Below are 17,133 nucleotides of genomic sequence, written 5' to 3'. Positions count from 1 at the left end.
ACAAGACACTGCAAACTCAGCAAAAAGGAAACACATCTGTAACTCTCCTCACAGTTTCCAAAGGGAAGAGGAAGCCCCAGCTCTACCAAACTGGATATCTAGGATCTAAAATCTGCCTTTTTAAGTCAGTCTTATTTTACTAACATTATAAGTTTCTCCCCCTTTGTGGCTTCATATTTATTATTTTAATGGGAGACTAATGATTTTATAGAGTATATATACCATAATTTCATTAACTATTCCTGTACTGCTGAACATTTAGTCTAGTTCCAATTTCTCACATTAGCAATTATTACAGCAGTAACATTGTCTCTCTGATGGTAACTTATTAAAATTATTTCTGTAGGATACATCCCTGGGGGTATATATAGATTGGAGATATACAGAATAGCACATTTTTATGGTTCTTGAAACTTTCTTTCCAAATTGCTTTCTATTAGGGAATAACAATTTACACCGTCATCAATAAGGCAGGTAAGCATTTTTGTTAACAGATGCAAAATTATACTTCACAGAAGTTCACAGATTCATGGACTAGCATTCCGAAACTACTTTATTTGGATACTTGAACTGAACAAAGAAGAGCAGAAAGAAGAAATGAGGTACTGGGGGTAGGCCCTCCTGTTTAATGTGGCTTCTGAGCAATGTGGCTTCTGAGCAGTGTGACTGAGGACAGAAAGACCCAAGAGATGTGCCCAGTGAGATCACAGTGTTTGGCAGCTCTAGGGGACTTGAGAGAACAAGGAGACCTGAGACCGCACATGGAGTGGTAGGCGGAAGGAAAAGCACAGCCTGGAGATGAGGGGCAGAAAGCTGCTTAGAATAAAAGAGCAAGTTGGTGGCAGGGCTCTCTGGCTGCACAGAGAAGTGTCTGCAGATCTTCAGGGTGATGCAGTAGCATCAGACAGAGCCAGAGGCAGAAGAGATAAGAGCTACCCAGGTGGAAGCAGAAGCCCCAGGTATGGCCTCCTTTACCAGACACCAGGCTACAGGGGTTGCTGAAGTCTGAGCAGCCCACGCTGCTGGAGCTAAACTAACACTCCTTACATCAGAGAAGAAAGCAGTTGGGTGCAGCTCCTCTGACTCCACCCACAGTCTGATGATTCCTATAGTCTGTGTCCCCAACCCAACCTCCTGCACTACAGACCCCAACAGCTATCAGCCTACTGATCATCCCTACCACCAACCCAGCTAGAAATCAAGAATCATCCTGGTGCCCCTCCCTTTTACTCCTCCATCACTAACCCATTGACAGGCAGGCCTTCCCTCCTGTATTATGCCTTTGCCAGAGCCCTCTGCTCTGGTCTCTGCCTTCCACCCATCTTCCCTCTTCAATCCATTCATACCAGAGTAATTCATCTATATTGCTAAGAACCTTGTCCTGTTGCCTTCCATCCCAGCTTAAAGATCCTCAGTTTGACACACAAGGCCCTCCAAGGCAACTCTATGCCTTCCCCACCAGCCCCTGCAACTCCACTATCACACACCCAGCTAGATTCCTAATGAACTCCATGACTATGCTTACAAGGGCCTTGTCCCTTAAGAACTGGGAGTTTATGGGCTATAGGAGACTCCAAGGCAAACTCTCAGTTTAACAGTAGGGAAGCATCTATATACCCCCAAATTAAAACTCACTGAGCCCCTTAAACAGGGATATGTTGTTGTCCTCTGTGACTCAGACAGAGAAAACAAGTCCAATCAGTAGAAATATGCATTCTAAAGATAAGACCAGGAAGAAGAGACCCAAGAGCACACAACCACAGCACTGCCCATGGCAAGATCACATGAATTCCTTATGCAAAGAGACTGTCGCTCAACAGAGAGCCATGTGTAAGGGCATGAGCTATTCCTATTACTTAAAATCAATCCACACACACTCTTGGTCATGCTTTTCTCACTCAAGTTTCCTGTTTTTCAAGGTCCTGACTTAAGAATTTCACACAGGTGTAACAAGACTGGTGCATCCCATGGGGCTCTGGCTTCTAGAGCTTCTTCCTCAGTAACTTGCCCTCCAGGAGACAAGGGAAATTCCCTCTAGAATGCTAGACTCTAAAACCCAATCTCCCTTGGATCAATAAGCTCAAGACAAGAAACCTTGCAAAAATTTGCTCATGCTTCTTACTGGCAACAGAGACAAAAGGAAGTGGTCTCACTCACCATGGCAATAGGAAATAGTCAAAAGATTCTGACTCAGCCCAAGGCAGGGATGATGTGATTAAATGGCTCTCAGACTGAGGCAAAGGAGACATTCTGTTCTCAGACTGCTCTGCTTTTGAATTCAATTGTCTCTAGAGCACTTATGCCTTTCAAGTGGCTTGGAAGCATTAAGTGCAATTCTCTTCCACATAGGGGAATGGCAGTTCTGTACTCACACAGCACCATGGAAACCATATCTCCAACCTCTCTGCATGATAGACCGCACGTTTGCTCCCACATCTCCTTCCCAGACCTCCCAAGACATAGGAAGTCTAAAGAAGATGCTAGGGCTGGCTCGGTGCCTGGAGCCAGAAATGCAAATAGTCAGGGTCCTGCAATCACCAAACTTTACCACTAAATTTTGTACAAAACTGATATTTGGCAATAAGAGGCACTGACACCAAACTACAGAGTAGTATCGCTGCACCATGGCCTCTGTTTCTAGAGAGGTGGCAGCTCTGTGGCTTGAGTTAAGTTCACTACATTTCAACTGCATAAACTTTAAGAAGTCTCATCCTAGTTCTGGGAAAGTGACCAGAAACTCACCTCTATCTATAGAATCAAGCAGGCACAGAGTAACCAGAGGGAAACTCACCCGGACAAGGTCCATTTCTTGGCTGTTCTCCATGAAGGTCCAGATCTTGGGGCTAAGCTCTTCCCACATGCCTTCCAGATCGTGGAAAACAGCCAGTTCCTGGAAGGTCTTATTCACCTGGAGTCAGGTGGAAGGCCAGGGGTCACAAAAAAAAAAAAAAAAAGGAGAGGAAGAAACCATGAGTAATCTGCTGGAAAGATACACCATCACAACAGGACTTGACTGGTCCTCTCCTGAATCCAAGAAACACCTGCTTACAGCTATGTACCCAGGGCAAAAGAGCTGTCCCTTAACAGTCAGCTCTGGTCTAGATCAGACTTATGGTTTTCACTCCTTAAAAATCCCAGAAAGGCCATAAATATATTTGGCACCTCCCTCTGAAGCTGCCTTTGCATTTCCTCCTAATTCTGGGAGGATTCTGGGGAGAGAATGTTGGGCCTGGGTAGCTTACCTCAGCCATAACCTGCCTTGTAGCTGGAGTGTCAGGTGTATACAGAATCTTTCCAACAAGCAGAGGCTTGAGAGCTTTCCAAATAATTCGAGAAAGTGGACTAGACTCCAAATTCTTCATCAAATCATTGCAATAAGGAGCTACAAAGATGATGGAAGACAAGCACTTATTCAAATACAAGGCCATATGCTGACAGGAAGTTTCGGGGCTTTGAAGCCAGACATACAAGTCGGGTGCAAATCCCAGCTCTACCACTTAACAATCATTAACAAATAACTTTACTTGTCTGAGCCCCAGTTTGCAATGCCATAAAAATGAAGTTCATAACATCTACTTGGCAGAGATGTGGAGAGGATTAACAGAGATGTTTTCTGTAAAGCCTCTAGAATGATGCTTGATACATAATCAGAGCTGCTTTTAATTCACAACTGAACTAATCTAGAAAAATGCTTTTGCTATATACATACCCCCTTAACTCTAGAGTCATGCTGTCATCCCAAGCCCTTAGAACTGTTTTCACTTAAAACAAATAGGAGTTTTGCAGCAAAACCAGGGGGCTGGGTTTAGAGTTTAATTTTTAGTTTTCAAGCAAAAGCCAAAATTTTCCCTTTAATTAATAGATCTCATTACTTACATTTAATAAAAGCCCCAAACTAAAAAGTCCAAAGTTAGAATAGACAAATGGGTTTGATTATCCCTGATTTAAAAAAAATTATTCTTGGTTTTTCAGTTTTGAAGATACTGGCAGAGTGGCTTAAGTAGTAAAGCACCTGCTTAGCAAGTGTGAGATCTTGAGTTCAAACCCCAGTACCACCAAAAAATAAATAAGTAAGATTTCAAGTAGCCTCTAAATGCTGAAAAGATAATAGAAATGAGGGAGGCAGTGTTGCTGCGGCCTTACCCATGCTAAGCAAGCACTCAACCACTGAGCTACAGAGCCCTAGTCTCACAATGTTTTGGGTTTTATTTCTTTTGAAACAAGGTATCACTAAGTAGCTCAGGCTGACTTGTGATCCTCTTGCCTCAGGCCTGAGTACTGAGATTACAGGTATAACCACCACACCCAACTCACTTTTTTTTTTTTAAATAAAAAGGACCTGCTAACAATTACCATTTGACTTGCAGCCTGGGAGACAGAAGGAGAAGGCATTTCATAAAGCTTCCTATATGCCATCCTCGTCAGGCTTGTAAAGCACTTGCAAATGTCTGGAGTGCTCTACTCCAGAGAACACCAGGTCCTTGTTTTACAGTAATGCACAAAAAACTGCCTCACTCAGTGTCTGAAAGACACACCTGTGGTTGAAATGGAGAAAGGCTCAGCTGCATCATGGTTTCAAGGAAAAGGATGTCATTGTCTAAAGCTGTAATACTAATCCCCACAGCTGCCGGGTAGAGGACACATATCCCCACAAAACCGCCCAAGTGTGGCAAGTGGATATGGGGTTACAAGATTCTTTAATACTGCCTTGTGGCTAAGAACCCAAAACAAACAGTAGATCAAATGTCTGACAGTGATGGTGTACACATGCCACCATTAACAGCATGTGGTTTACAGGAAAATGCCAGGAGCCAGGAGGATTTGGGCTTGAATCCAAGCTCTTAGCTGTGATGTAGCATTGACCAAGTCACTTGACCTCTCTGAGCTTATGGAATGTGATGTTACGGAACCTTCCCTAAAGGGTTATTGTGAGGGTGAAATGAAATAACTTAAATAGAAGGTATTATACACTGGAAAGTTTGCCTAAATGTAGATTCTGTTGTAGTGGTTATTACTACCTTTACTGTTATTTGTTTTTAGATGTTATTCTAACGTTTACCTCAACAGTAATAGTAATAACTTTGTTTTCTTTTTAATAATTTTTAAAGACCAGCATCTCATCCTTTTGAAAAATTTTCCAGCTTTACTGAGGTACAATTGACAAATAAAAATGATGTATCTTTAAGTTATACAACCTGATGTTTTGATAGATGCATACATATGAAATGATTAAAACAATCAAACTAATTAGTATACCTATCACCTCACATAGTTGTCTGATATGTGTGTGTGATGAAAATACTTAAGATCACTTCTCTTAGTAAATTTTAAGTATCCAACACAGTGTTATTAACTACAATGTACGGTGTGATTGTAGTTAATTCACCTTGCATAACTAAATTCATCTAACTTATTCATCTTGCATAACTAAAACTTTGTACCCAGGGACCAATATCTTCCATATGCTTCCCTCCCACGCCACTCCCCAGCCCCTGGCAACCTCCACTCCACTCTGCTTTTATGAGCTCAATCTTTTTAGATTCCCACATATGAGTGTGATCGTGTAGGATTTATCTTTCTGCCAATATCTCATCCTTGGGTGATGCAGGCTGAACCCAGAACTAAGGCAGAGCTGGGGACAAGCTTAGGTATACACAGACATCCACTTACTTGTAGAGTTGTCATAGAAGCTGTCAGCATCTTCCTCAGTGCCATTGCCTCCAAAGAGGGCTTTGTAGTTGTTGTCCTCATACCAGTTGAGAGACTTGATCTTCAGCCCCCCACCTTCCGGATGCCCACAGACAATTCGGGACACAGCCTGGTATATCTGTGTGGAGGAGCCAGTGCTGTTTACGTTGGTCAGAAACATCACTTCCTGCCGCATGTCGCTCCAGCTTTTCATGCTGAACAGCTAATGTCAGGGACAGAAAGAAAGAAAATTAGCTTAACCTCTCAAAAGACATGTCCCAGAACACACTGTGTCTGACATCACCTCAAAGCCTTGTGATGGGTTTGCCAGAAACTTCCTACCCTATCTGCAGTCCTGGGTCCTACAGTATCTACATAATTGAAGAAACTGTTTGAAATACAGATTCTGTAACCCTTCTACAGACCAGCAGAATTCAAGCTTGTGTTTTCTCCAGATGCCCAGGTAATCCCATGCCCATTAATGTTGGAGAAGGAGTCAGTGGAAGCCCTGAGGTGGCCTTTTTTTCATCAGGATAATCTTCTGGCAACAGGAAGAGTGTGCTTTCTGTGAACAGCTATGTCTGACTGTGGATGAGCCTTGACCACTGAGTCATTTCTAAAACACTTCAAACTTCGGTATGGACATTGACAAGTCCTGTTCCCCTTGGGAGAAAGGGTGTGAAGAATCAAGTTCGAATCTAAGCTATGTCCACACTGGTTTATAGTTTTATGAAAGTCAAGCACATCTCTGAGGACTCAGAGAAACCACTCTATAACGGAGTGTGTTGAGGAGTGACTGCATAGGATAGCTCCAAACACAATGAGTCAGAAGCCCCAGGCAGCCAGGGACTGTGACATACACTCCGTAAACATCAATGACGTGGAAAATATGTTGCCTCACACACTAATGTACTCTGGCCCTTCGTTGGGTTCTTTGGCCCAACTGCTTTTATTATTACGTACTGATAGAGTATTTCACACTTCCACGTATTTCACAATACATTATTAATAAATTCCTACATTCCTTGAAATGTCACTGCATGTTCCCACCACTTGAGAAGACTGAGCCATGGAGAGCAGAAGGGAGAGGGGCGGGATCATCCATATACCCTGGAGAGCTCCATGTGCTCAGTTTTCTACCTCCCCCAGCCTGATAGCTACTGTGAGTGGCATAGCCTTTGACAATGCAGGTCCTGGGACCTTTGCCTTCTTCCTTCAAACAGGAACTAGGCCGTCCAGGGTGGGTCAATATCACAAGGATTTCTCCTCCAGAATGGGAGCATCTAGCAATAAATTACTGAGTTCTTCCTTGAAGGGGCGCTGTTTCTTACGCTCCCTCCCTTGCTGCTGGAGCAAAGTTTTCTCTCTCGCTCCTTGGTTATTACTGGACCTAACTGGGCTTAACTGGGGACAACTGGAGATTCAGAAAAGACACAGGATAGACAGACAGACAGAAAGTTGGGTCAGGTGTGTTGGGCATTTGGGTGGAGACACCCAACCCTAATTGCTTCTTTTCTCTATCTTGATTCTTTAAGGCCTTACTCCTTGCAGTTCTTTAAAATCTTGCTTAGGCCCACACTGTCCCATGTTTGCTCTTAGCTTATCTTTAGCTTAAGATAGCTTTAAGACTCTTAAAGTCTTTTGCCCCTAGGCTTGCACTGTCCCATCTCTCTTTAGCTCTCTCAAAGCCTCAGTGCAAACTTGTAAACCAGCAGCCGCGCCTAAAAACTGCATATGCATAACTCTTAAGATCTTGGTCCTTAGACTTGCACTGTGCACTCTCCCATGTTCTCTTTGGCTTTTCTTTAGCTTTAGCTTTCCTAAGGCCTCTGTATGAAGTTCTTTCTCAGCTTTGCTTTCTGACACATATACTAAAGTTCTCAGTGCAGACTTTCTATCAACCCCTCTTTAGCATTTTCCCTTCAACAATTCTTTTCCCTTCAGAAATTTTTCCCTTCCAAAAGCTTCCCACACCAGAAGGCCCAAAGTAAAAGCTTCTTCCCAATATTCAAAGGCAAAAAGCCCCCCAAAGCAAAAAGTCAAAAGCCAAGCAAAAAAGCACAAAATAAAGCCCCTCTTTCTCCTTCAGGGGTCTTTTATAGCAGTAAACAGGGTGGAGCCCCACAGAGGGACATGACACTTCAATAGGAGAAACCTGCTTTCCTGCTTCTCTGAACCAACAGGAGATGCTGCTGTTCTGCCTTTCCCTGTTTCGTGGCCGGGGGCTGTGCCTATCTCAGCCTACAGGTAAAAGCAATTAACTGCATCTGCCTTGCTTGTGTCCAGTTCTCATAGGCTTTAATCCGCTCCCCACACTTCCTCGCACCTGCCTTAGGAGAAAACTCCTATTCATTCTCCTGCACCTCAGCTCACACTCCACATGTGCTCCGTGAAGTGTCCCATGACTCAGAAGGAGGGGTGGCCACTTGTCCTCCTGCCCAAGAATAGTGGAAGTGTTTGATAATCACCTGTTGAGTGAATGAATAGACCACTAACTTGCTTTCTCAGTTCATTGCCATGGTCTTCGACCACACCACCACGAGCCCCCACACACACCAGTCTCTTCTCAGTCTGGCAGCCAGAGTGCAGACAGTCTGTAATCTCTAGGTTACATCATGTCCCTTGGGTCCTAAGCCTCCACCAGCTTCCCATCTTACTCGATGAAAACCCAGCCTTGACAGACCCTGGATGGTGCTCACTGCCTTCTCTCATCTCATCCCTGGCCACCCTCTGACGCACTCACTTTTTTCTTGCCCCTCTGACTCCCTTTCTGGTTTATAAACACATCTGTGGCATTAATGTCTTTGTATCTGCTGTTCTTCCTGCTTGGAGTGCCCTTCCTTCTCTATGGACATACAATCATTTTCTTTGGGTTCATCATCTCCTTATCAGAGAGGACTTAACTCACCACCTCCTTTAAAATGGCATCTCATGACTCTCTACCCTCTTAACCTGCTTTAGTTTCCTAATTGCACCTATCCCTGCTGTTGTATTGAGCTCTGAACTATTTATTTCTGTCTCCCATCCCACGTTAAGCTCCATGAGAACAAAGAAGTTACTATGTTCGCAGCTGAGTCCCAATATGTAGCAATGCCAGCACCTGGTCTGTGGCTGCGTGGATACCTGAGACTCCGCCTCCCTGTCCTATTTTCCCAATCTTATCCAGCACACCTTTCCCGTCCCACAGATATGACACTCATTCAGCTCTGAATCAGCCCACTCCTAAAGTCTCCATTTCTACCTAATTACCAAGTCTGGTAATGCATTTCTTATTTCTTTGAGGGTCTCCTTTCTTATTCCAGTCACCACTGGAATCTATGATGAATTCTTGGAAGGAACAAACAAGAATATGGGTTTCAGAGTCCAACACCCTGAGTTCCAGTTCCACTTTTGTCCCTTAACTCACTGCGTGACTATGGGCAAGTTGCCTAACATTTCTGACCCTCAGTTCTATCTGTAAAATGGGCACAATAAGTTTTGCCTTTCACACGTCATGTGGATTATCTAGGGACTCATAAATGCTGGCTCTCTCTATTTTCCTTTGGACAGTTGTGCCGACCAAACTGACAACTGCATTTATTTATCTTCTGCCATTTGTCTCACAAAAGCAGCAAGTGAGACAATGAGTAACTTGTGATCAAAGTGATCTGAAGGTGTTCTATTGAGAGAAGAACACCTGGATCAGGAGCAAGCAAGGTAGAAGAAGAAGCTGCCAAGAAAAATGTATGCTGTTCAGTTGGAGAGTTTCAACAACACCAACATGGGAACATCACCTGCTTCAATTATTTATTTACCCCAGACAGAAAGTAGGGCCAGTGACATAAGAGAAAACAGCTGTAACCATCCCTGAGTTTAGAGGCAGCCTCCCCTTTCTACTCTGCTTTGTTTTCTCCAAGGCCAGAAATGAATGAGGGAGAGGAGGACTGAGAGGGAACCTTGTAAAGCACTGCAGGGCACATCACTGTCATCTCATAGAGCCCTGGAGAAGTAGCCATGGACTTACAGAGCAGTTTCTCGTTCTTTTTCTGTCTTCTGGAAGAACCCCAGTTGGCCCAGCTTCTCCACCTAGCCAAAGGTCACCAGCCTCATATCCAGAGTAACAAATAACAGGCTGGAAGAGGGCAACTCCTAAAAGGGGATTCAAAAGTCAAGCCTCTTCTGTCAGGGACACATGAGTAGAATTAAAATATAGAAAGAAATATAGGAAAGTGTCGACAGTGCTTAATCCTGGAGTTTTCTGTATTTTCCAAAGTCCTGCATTTCCATAATGAACATGCAATACTTTTACATTTAGAAAACATAAAGTAAATTTTGATATTTGAAAACATGATACAAGCATTGAAAAAATGAGTTAGAGAATCAATTAATAGAAAGACTGAAGGCCACGTGTGGTGGCTCATGCCTGTAATTACAGCTACTTTGGAGGTGGAGATAGAAGGATCACAGTTCAAAGCCAATCTGGGCAAAAAGTCAGTGAGATCCTATCCCAAAGAACAAGCCAAGCATAGTGGTGAATGCATGTAATTCCAGCTATGAGAGAAAGCATTGATAAGAAGATCACAGTCTGAGACCAGGCTCAGGAAAAAGCAAGACCCTACCTAAAAATAACTAAAATAACTAAAGCAAAAAAGGGCTGGGTGGGGAATGACTCAAGTGGTAGAGCACCTGCCTTAAAAAAAAAGACTGGACCACCAAGTCTGAGAGAATTTCCCCACAAATTATTTTTCAATGTCATATACACTGTCACCTGCATTGTTTGTGACTGCTGCCCAACAACTTATGTGTAAGGCCTCCAGATGGTTGCTCCTTTGCAAGTCTGAGTTGAAGTGAGCCTGGGAGTCAAGAGAAAGGTTAACTGCTTTTGCAAACACCTCCAGGCCCTCTAAGATCACTCCAACACATTTGTCAACATGTGCCAAGTCAACTGAACACTCTTCAGGAGAACATAGTCCCAAAGTTGAGCCTCAGAGGCCAGATTTTACCAGGGAAAGAGCTGGATTAGGAGAAGCGTTTTATCCCTATTAGTAAGATGGCTGAATGGTCTTGCTACTGAAGAAACTACATGGAGAAGTTGTTGGTCAGACAAAAGTGGTGCATGAAGGGGTGAAAGAGAGACTTCTCTTCTTTACAAATGTGTCATTACCTAAGAACAGAGAAAATCCATGAGAGAATGGTCTAAACTAGATATGGGGCTGTATGCCACTAACTAGCTCTGAGACATGCATGAGTCTCCATTTCCTCATCTCTGAAGTAAGGAGATCAAAACAGATCATCTTTAGGTCAGTTATGCTCCCAAAATTAGTACTACATCTCATATGACATTCAAATTAAAAGGACCCATTTAGCCAAACTCAGAAACAAAAACAGTGATAGTGGATGCTCCATGCACTGGTGTTGGAAAGACACGACTTACCTCTTGGGCCAGACTCCCAAGACTATCCAGCAAGGTTCTTGTGGCTTCCGCCAGCTGCTTGGTCGGGAAGGGAGATGATGTAGAGTTTAGTTTTGTCTGAAATGAGAAAAGAAATACTTTATTTCTGAGCTCAACTACAAAATCTCTACTGAAAATGAATAGGTTAATTAAAACCGTTCCCAATCTTGAGATTAAAAAAATTAAGAAACTGGTTCCTAACCAAAAAATAGGACAGTGTGATTACTCTAACTGCATGTATGTATCTTTATTTTTTTTTCTTCAGATAAGAATTTCTAACTCTTTGATGAAGTGTTGTAAATGTTGTGGGAATATATTTAAAGTTAATGAATATGCAGTAGATAAAAATATCTCATGTGGTATACATGTGTGTGTCCATGTGTGTATATGTGTGTGTATGTATGTATGTGTGTGTCCATCCACTACAACTCTGACCTGAAAATTCCAACTCTTTCTACAATTTTGGAAGGCACATATTGTGGGAATGGTCTTGAGAAAAAGTTTTCTATGGCTCATAAAAAGGAGGAAAATGGAAAGTCTGAAGATAGCAAAAGCAGAGAAGGAATTCTCTGTTTAAGTCAGCAGTGTTTCTAACAGTGGAAACTTAATTTAGAACACTATTTTATATCCAAACTTCAAGCAAATCTTTGTATTTTCTAATTCATGTATTTAATTATTACTATATATCATCTAATTAATATAAGAAAATAAGGTCCAGGGGAAAATAAATTATGGTAGAAGAGATAACTCAAAGACAGAATGAAACGCAAGGTTCTGAAGCCAGAATTGTCATTGCAGAGGAGCCTCGAATTTAGTTCTGAGTTACAGGAAGTACTAGGGGTGAGAGGAGAAGATTCCAAGAAAAATACATCTTTTCTTGGTGTTTCTATGGACTTTGTTTTATTCAGTATCATTTCAGAGATTGCTGTAAAATTGTAACATTGACTACACAGGATATGGCTGAGGTGAATATGACTGTCTCTAAGAAGTAGCAGCCTGGAATATGCTCTTTTAAGAAGAACTCCAAATGCAGAAGATTAAGTTACTATCATCATAACCACCACAGTATTCAAGCAGAGTCCTGGATGTACATTCTGAAAAATAAGGTTCTATGAAAGAATCTGTCCAGCATGATTCATGGGATTTTCTGGAACGTCTTATTCATGAGAGTCCAGCAATCCACACTTACAATCCCCTGCAGGGACCCATGGTCTCCCATAAATGCTGCACTCAGGTAAGTCTCTATGGTACAACTCATGGATCATGTCAATGACTGTTCCTCCCAGACAGCAAAACCAGTGGGTTATTTTGGTTTTACTTGTTCTCTCCTGGCACACTTTGTAACTGAAAAGTACTGCTAGAAGCTGAACCTACCAATTTCCTGCAGTAAGAGAAGCTCTGACAAATTGAGAGGCCTTAATCATTAGCTACAGGATGTTAAGATGTTTTGGTGTTTCCCATAAAGTACACAAAGATGATCAATCTTCAGGATTATAAAGCAAAAACAAAACAAACCAGGAAAAAACAAAAAAATACCAAATTCACTTAATGTATAATTTTAAAACTTAAAATGTACATGATTTATTTCTTTTATAAAGTCTGAACAGAAATAAAATTCTTTTAAGTCTGTATCACTTACTCACCCTCTCTCCCCTTCTCTGGTCATGGAGAACTGGGATGGTTAAAGAACCCTGGGTAAGTGGCTCAAATTCCCTGAGACTCCATGTCCTCAACTCCACAGCACAGGTGCACCTATCACAGCATTCTCATGAATACTGAATTGGAGGACCTTGCATAGGGCCTGGCACATAGCTATTCCTCACAATCCTAAACAAGTTCGTCCCCTGTCTTTTTGCTTTCCTTTCTGAAAAGTTTACTGCCAAAACTGAAGGGCTCCTATATATGGACAGTTTTTCAGTTCTTAAGAAGACAAATATCCTGTTCTGTTTCTTGGCTGCCTCTTGAACTTTTTCCCCTGTTTAGATGTCCATCCTCTACCAAAGAGCTACGGTTATCAACTCACAGAACAACGGCCACACTCCAACATGCTAATTTTAAAATTATAAATACTTCTCACCACAAAGTTAAGATAGACTCATTCTAATTCCCACAGGCTTGGTATAAAGTGCCTTTCTCTGCCCTTATTGCCCTTTTCTTTCACTCAGTATTTGCTGAACTATGAAGCAAGATAATGCTAAGTGATTGAAGTAAGAGCCATTTTATCCACTTAACATTATCTTATGTGTGTTAACATAAATAGATACACATAGATATACATATACCTCACCTTAACCAAGGCTGATATTTAAATCAATAAACCTCAAGGAAAACTCATTAACTTTTACCTATATCCACACACCCATCTTTATTTCCGTGTATGGTCATGTTATACCCCTGACACATAGACCATCTCTTTCAAGTGTTCTATGGTTCAGTGCAGAGTTCCTTCATTTCCTGTCTGGTCCACACACTACCATGTGCTTCAGACTGAGAAGCAGTGAAGAGAGGCTCATCAGTCCACCAGGTCCTGAGTAGAAACCAAGATGGAACCAACCACTTGTGAGGCTGGATGTGTCACACTAATTGGGTATAAAAGTCAACAGATGCAAAAGACGTTTCTAAAAATCCCAAACCCAACACTGACCCACTGTCATCATTATCAGCCATGTGACCCCTGAAGGGTAAAAATCAATGAGTAATTCGTGTCATTCTTAGACTGTGGCTTCTCCATTTGAATTAATTTATGTCATTATAGGTAATGATTTTCCCTTCCTTTTGGTTTTTAACTTAAATGTCTTAGTTTTGGGGCAAGCTCATTTTTCTTGTTTTATAAATTCTATAATTTGGCAAAACTCCATTTGGCAGGGCCTAGAACCAGAGTACAACTGATTGGCTCTAGTACAAACACAAGGACCTCATTAAATCAGCCATGGGCATCAGACCTTTATGTCTTATGATAAGACTTTGTTGTCAATAGCCTGTCTGTTCTTTGGTCTGTTGGCCTGTTTAACTGACTGGTTTTGGTCTCAACAGAAGCATTAGCTAAACCTATGGGTAAGTAATGATGTAGAGGAGTCAATGCCTTTATGTGGATCCTTTTTACCTTAGTTGCTTATTTAAGAATAAATACTCAACATTCTTTAACAGTATTGGCACCATACAGTCAATGCAAACAAATTTCCATGTTGAAAGAAGTGTTGGTTTGGAGTTAGATATACATGAACAGATTGACATTACACATACACACATACAATTTCAAATTCAGCTTTCATCAAATTTCAAACTTGAGCTATTATCCAGATGTTTTTGCTCAATACCTCCTTTTACTTTTCTCTGCTTGGAAATAAAACACCGAGAGGACACTGGTGCAAATCAGCAAAGTGAATGTTACAAACTGATGGGTATGGGATATTTAATTGTTACTGAATATCTTATTAAATACTTTTTTAATATTTACTTATTTAATAAGATATTCAATAGCAATTGCTGGGACAACGGGCTGTTCATATAATTAATGAATTAACATATTTTTCATTTCACACCATAATTCATAAATAAATCTTTGGTAGACTGAAGAACTAAAAGCTAAAACCAAAAGTCTAAAGAAGAAATATGATAAAATATACTTATAAACTTGGAGAAGAGAAGAATTTCTTAAACAAAACATTAAGTAAAGCCTCAAACCAAAAAGAAAAAAAAATGAATTTTAAATGTAAAAACTGTGCCTAAAATCCATAAACAACTTGGAAAAACAAAGCAAAAACTAGAAGAATTAAATTTTAAAATTTTAGTATAAATGGAATATTCTACAGCAGACCAAGATACCACATGCACCAACAATGATAAATCTCTAAAACAATGTTAAGCCAGGCACCAGATGCTCACACCTATATCCTAGCCACTTGTGAGGCAAAGATCAGGAGGATCATGGTTCAAGGCCAGCCTGGGCAAAAAGCAAGACCCTATCTCAAAGTACCCAACATAAAAAAAGGCTGGCAGAGTGGCTCAATTGGTAGAATGCTTGCTTCTGAGTTTGTCAAACCCCAGTACTGCAAAGAAAAAAAATATATTGAATGAAAAAGACAAATGAAGATCACACACGTTTATTATTGTCAGAACATAAATACATATGGTATAAAGTATGAAAACATGCAACTCCAGGAGAGGAATTATCTCTGCAGAAAAAGATAGTGATACCCAGGGTGGCAGCAGCTGAATCTATGTTTTATTTCTTCAACAGAATTGTGAGCAAGTGTGAGAAAATGATGGATGGAGTCCATCATGCATGTTCTAAGTTTTTCTCTGTATACCTTTTTGTATTTTTGAAATATTTCCTAATTTTCTTTCTAATTCAATGAAAGGTAAGAGAAGGAGGATGGTTGAGTAAGAATGAAGCAGGGTATAAAATATATGTTGGCTAGAATGCATATCAGATCTAAAAGAATTCTAACTTCGTTGAATAAAATTAAACCCCAGAGAATAATTCATGCGTTAAAACTAGACTATAAAATGCTGAGAATCATGTACCTACTATTTATTCATTATGGTCTCCTGCTCACACTTTCCTGACAAAGGCCAACAAAGCTTGCCAAATCATACTTCCAAAGTGCCCCAGTCAACTAATTCATAGCTTGGAATTCCTACTATTATTTTTTCTAACTAAAAACATCCTTTTTGTCTATGAACATATATAGTTCCTCACTATACATATGAGGCAAATGATTTTTTTATATGGAATAAAGAAAGGGGGACAGGAAAAATAAATTCTCTAGCTAGGAACTGTACTTTGCATGTTAGGCTAACAGGAATTCATCTATTATTCAATATATTTAGATGAGAACTAAATACCGTAATGTCATCAAAGGAAGAATACAAAAATGCTTACTGTATTACTCAAAAACTTCTACTTCTGCAAAATGTGTTAATCACAAGAGAGCAACATTTCCTAAATGCATGACAGTGGTCCAGAATGACAAAGACGATTGTGTCCTATCCTTGCTGGGTCTAACAGGTGACTTCATTATATTCTTTCTATCCTCACTAACTTAATAGTTAAGTTGTGAAAGACAGGAAAATACCGAAAAAGATTAAAAGGCTATGACCTAGCAAAGTCTTGGCCTTCAATTTTTGAGCTATTTAATTCAACTCAGGGTCTAGCATAGTTTCTGGCACATCACAACTAGACACCCAGCAAATGTTTGCAGGAGAAAAGCAAAAAGGAGAGAGAAGCCCATCAGTGGGACAAGAGATGGACTGGCATGAGTTCTGCTTCACAGGCCATTCAAATTCACAGAAATGCTCTGTTTTGTATCTGCCTCATCCAGGCACTAACTTCTGGAGCCTTTCCATGGCTCCCCTTTCCTAATGCCCAAATGTGGCTTGTGAAAGTTTCAGTTGGCCTTTGCCCAACTCCACAGTGTCACATGTCACCATTCCTCCTGCCACCAAACTTCCCATAGTTACATCCATTCTACTCTGAACTATCTGCATCATGTGCAGTTACTCTAAATGCCACTTTCTTTTCCCTCTCTCCTCTGGATCCATGCCATGTCATTTTCCAGGAAAATTCCCTACTCCTTCACTGGCTAACATCACTGGTTAGATCCCTAAGTAGAGAAGGCTTCTTCACTGACCCTCCAATGCTGGTCAAGAGGCCACATCAGGGTCTATGCAGCACCTAGCAGAGCATCTGTGGTTCTACACAGCATCTGTCCCATCCACCCACCTTCACCAGAACAGAAATTCAGAGAGAGTTGTACCTTCCATACCATTGCCTCCCTGGGCCCCATGGATGGCACTAAGCAGGGCTCAATAAAAGTTGACAGAATGACTTAATTTGTTTATAGATAAACACTACACAAAATGAAGATAGGCAAAGAAGTCACAGCCAAATATAAATGGAGGACAGAACACCCTTGAAATTAAAATGTAACTGAAAACTATTTTCAAAAATCGTATCTACATCCAAATTTTTCAGGGTCTCCAGTACTAAATAAAGATGTACATGCACAAAT

The 17,133-nt window shown here is 41.1% G+C and overlaps 1 protein-coding gene across 2 annotated transcripts in view; it reads right to left on the bottom strand.

Annotated features, from left to right (window-relative positions):
• Positions 1-17,133, bottom strand: part of Abca1 (ATP binding cassette subfamily A member 1) — a 127,116-nt gene that overhangs the window by 49,325 nt on the left and 60,658 nt on the right. For both annotated transcript variants that reach the window (XM_074051340.1, XM_020172047.2), the window contains exons 8-11: positions 11,102-11,197; positions 5,671-5,911; positions 3,243-3,382; positions 2,792-2,908 (exon numbers count right to left, since the gene is read on the bottom strand). In XM_074051340.1, the coding sequence (XP_073907441.1) occupies positions 2,792-2,908; positions 3,243-3,382; positions 5,671-5,911; positions 11,102-11,197 (594 nt within the window). The remainder of the gene's footprint in view (positions 1-2,791; positions 2,909-3,242; positions 3,383-5,670; positions 5,912-11,101; positions 11,198-17,133) is intronic.

The sequence above is a fragment of the Castor canadensis genome, chromosome 13 (assembly GCF_047511655.1).
Source record: "Castor canadensis chromosome 13, mCasCan1.hap1v2, whole genome shotgun sequence".
Lineage (NCBI taxonomy): Eukaryota > Metazoa > Chordata > Mammalia > Rodentia > Castoridae > Castor > Castor canadensis.
Note: the sequence above shows the minus strand (reverse complement) of the source record. Positions and strands in the feature narration are given on the sequence as shown.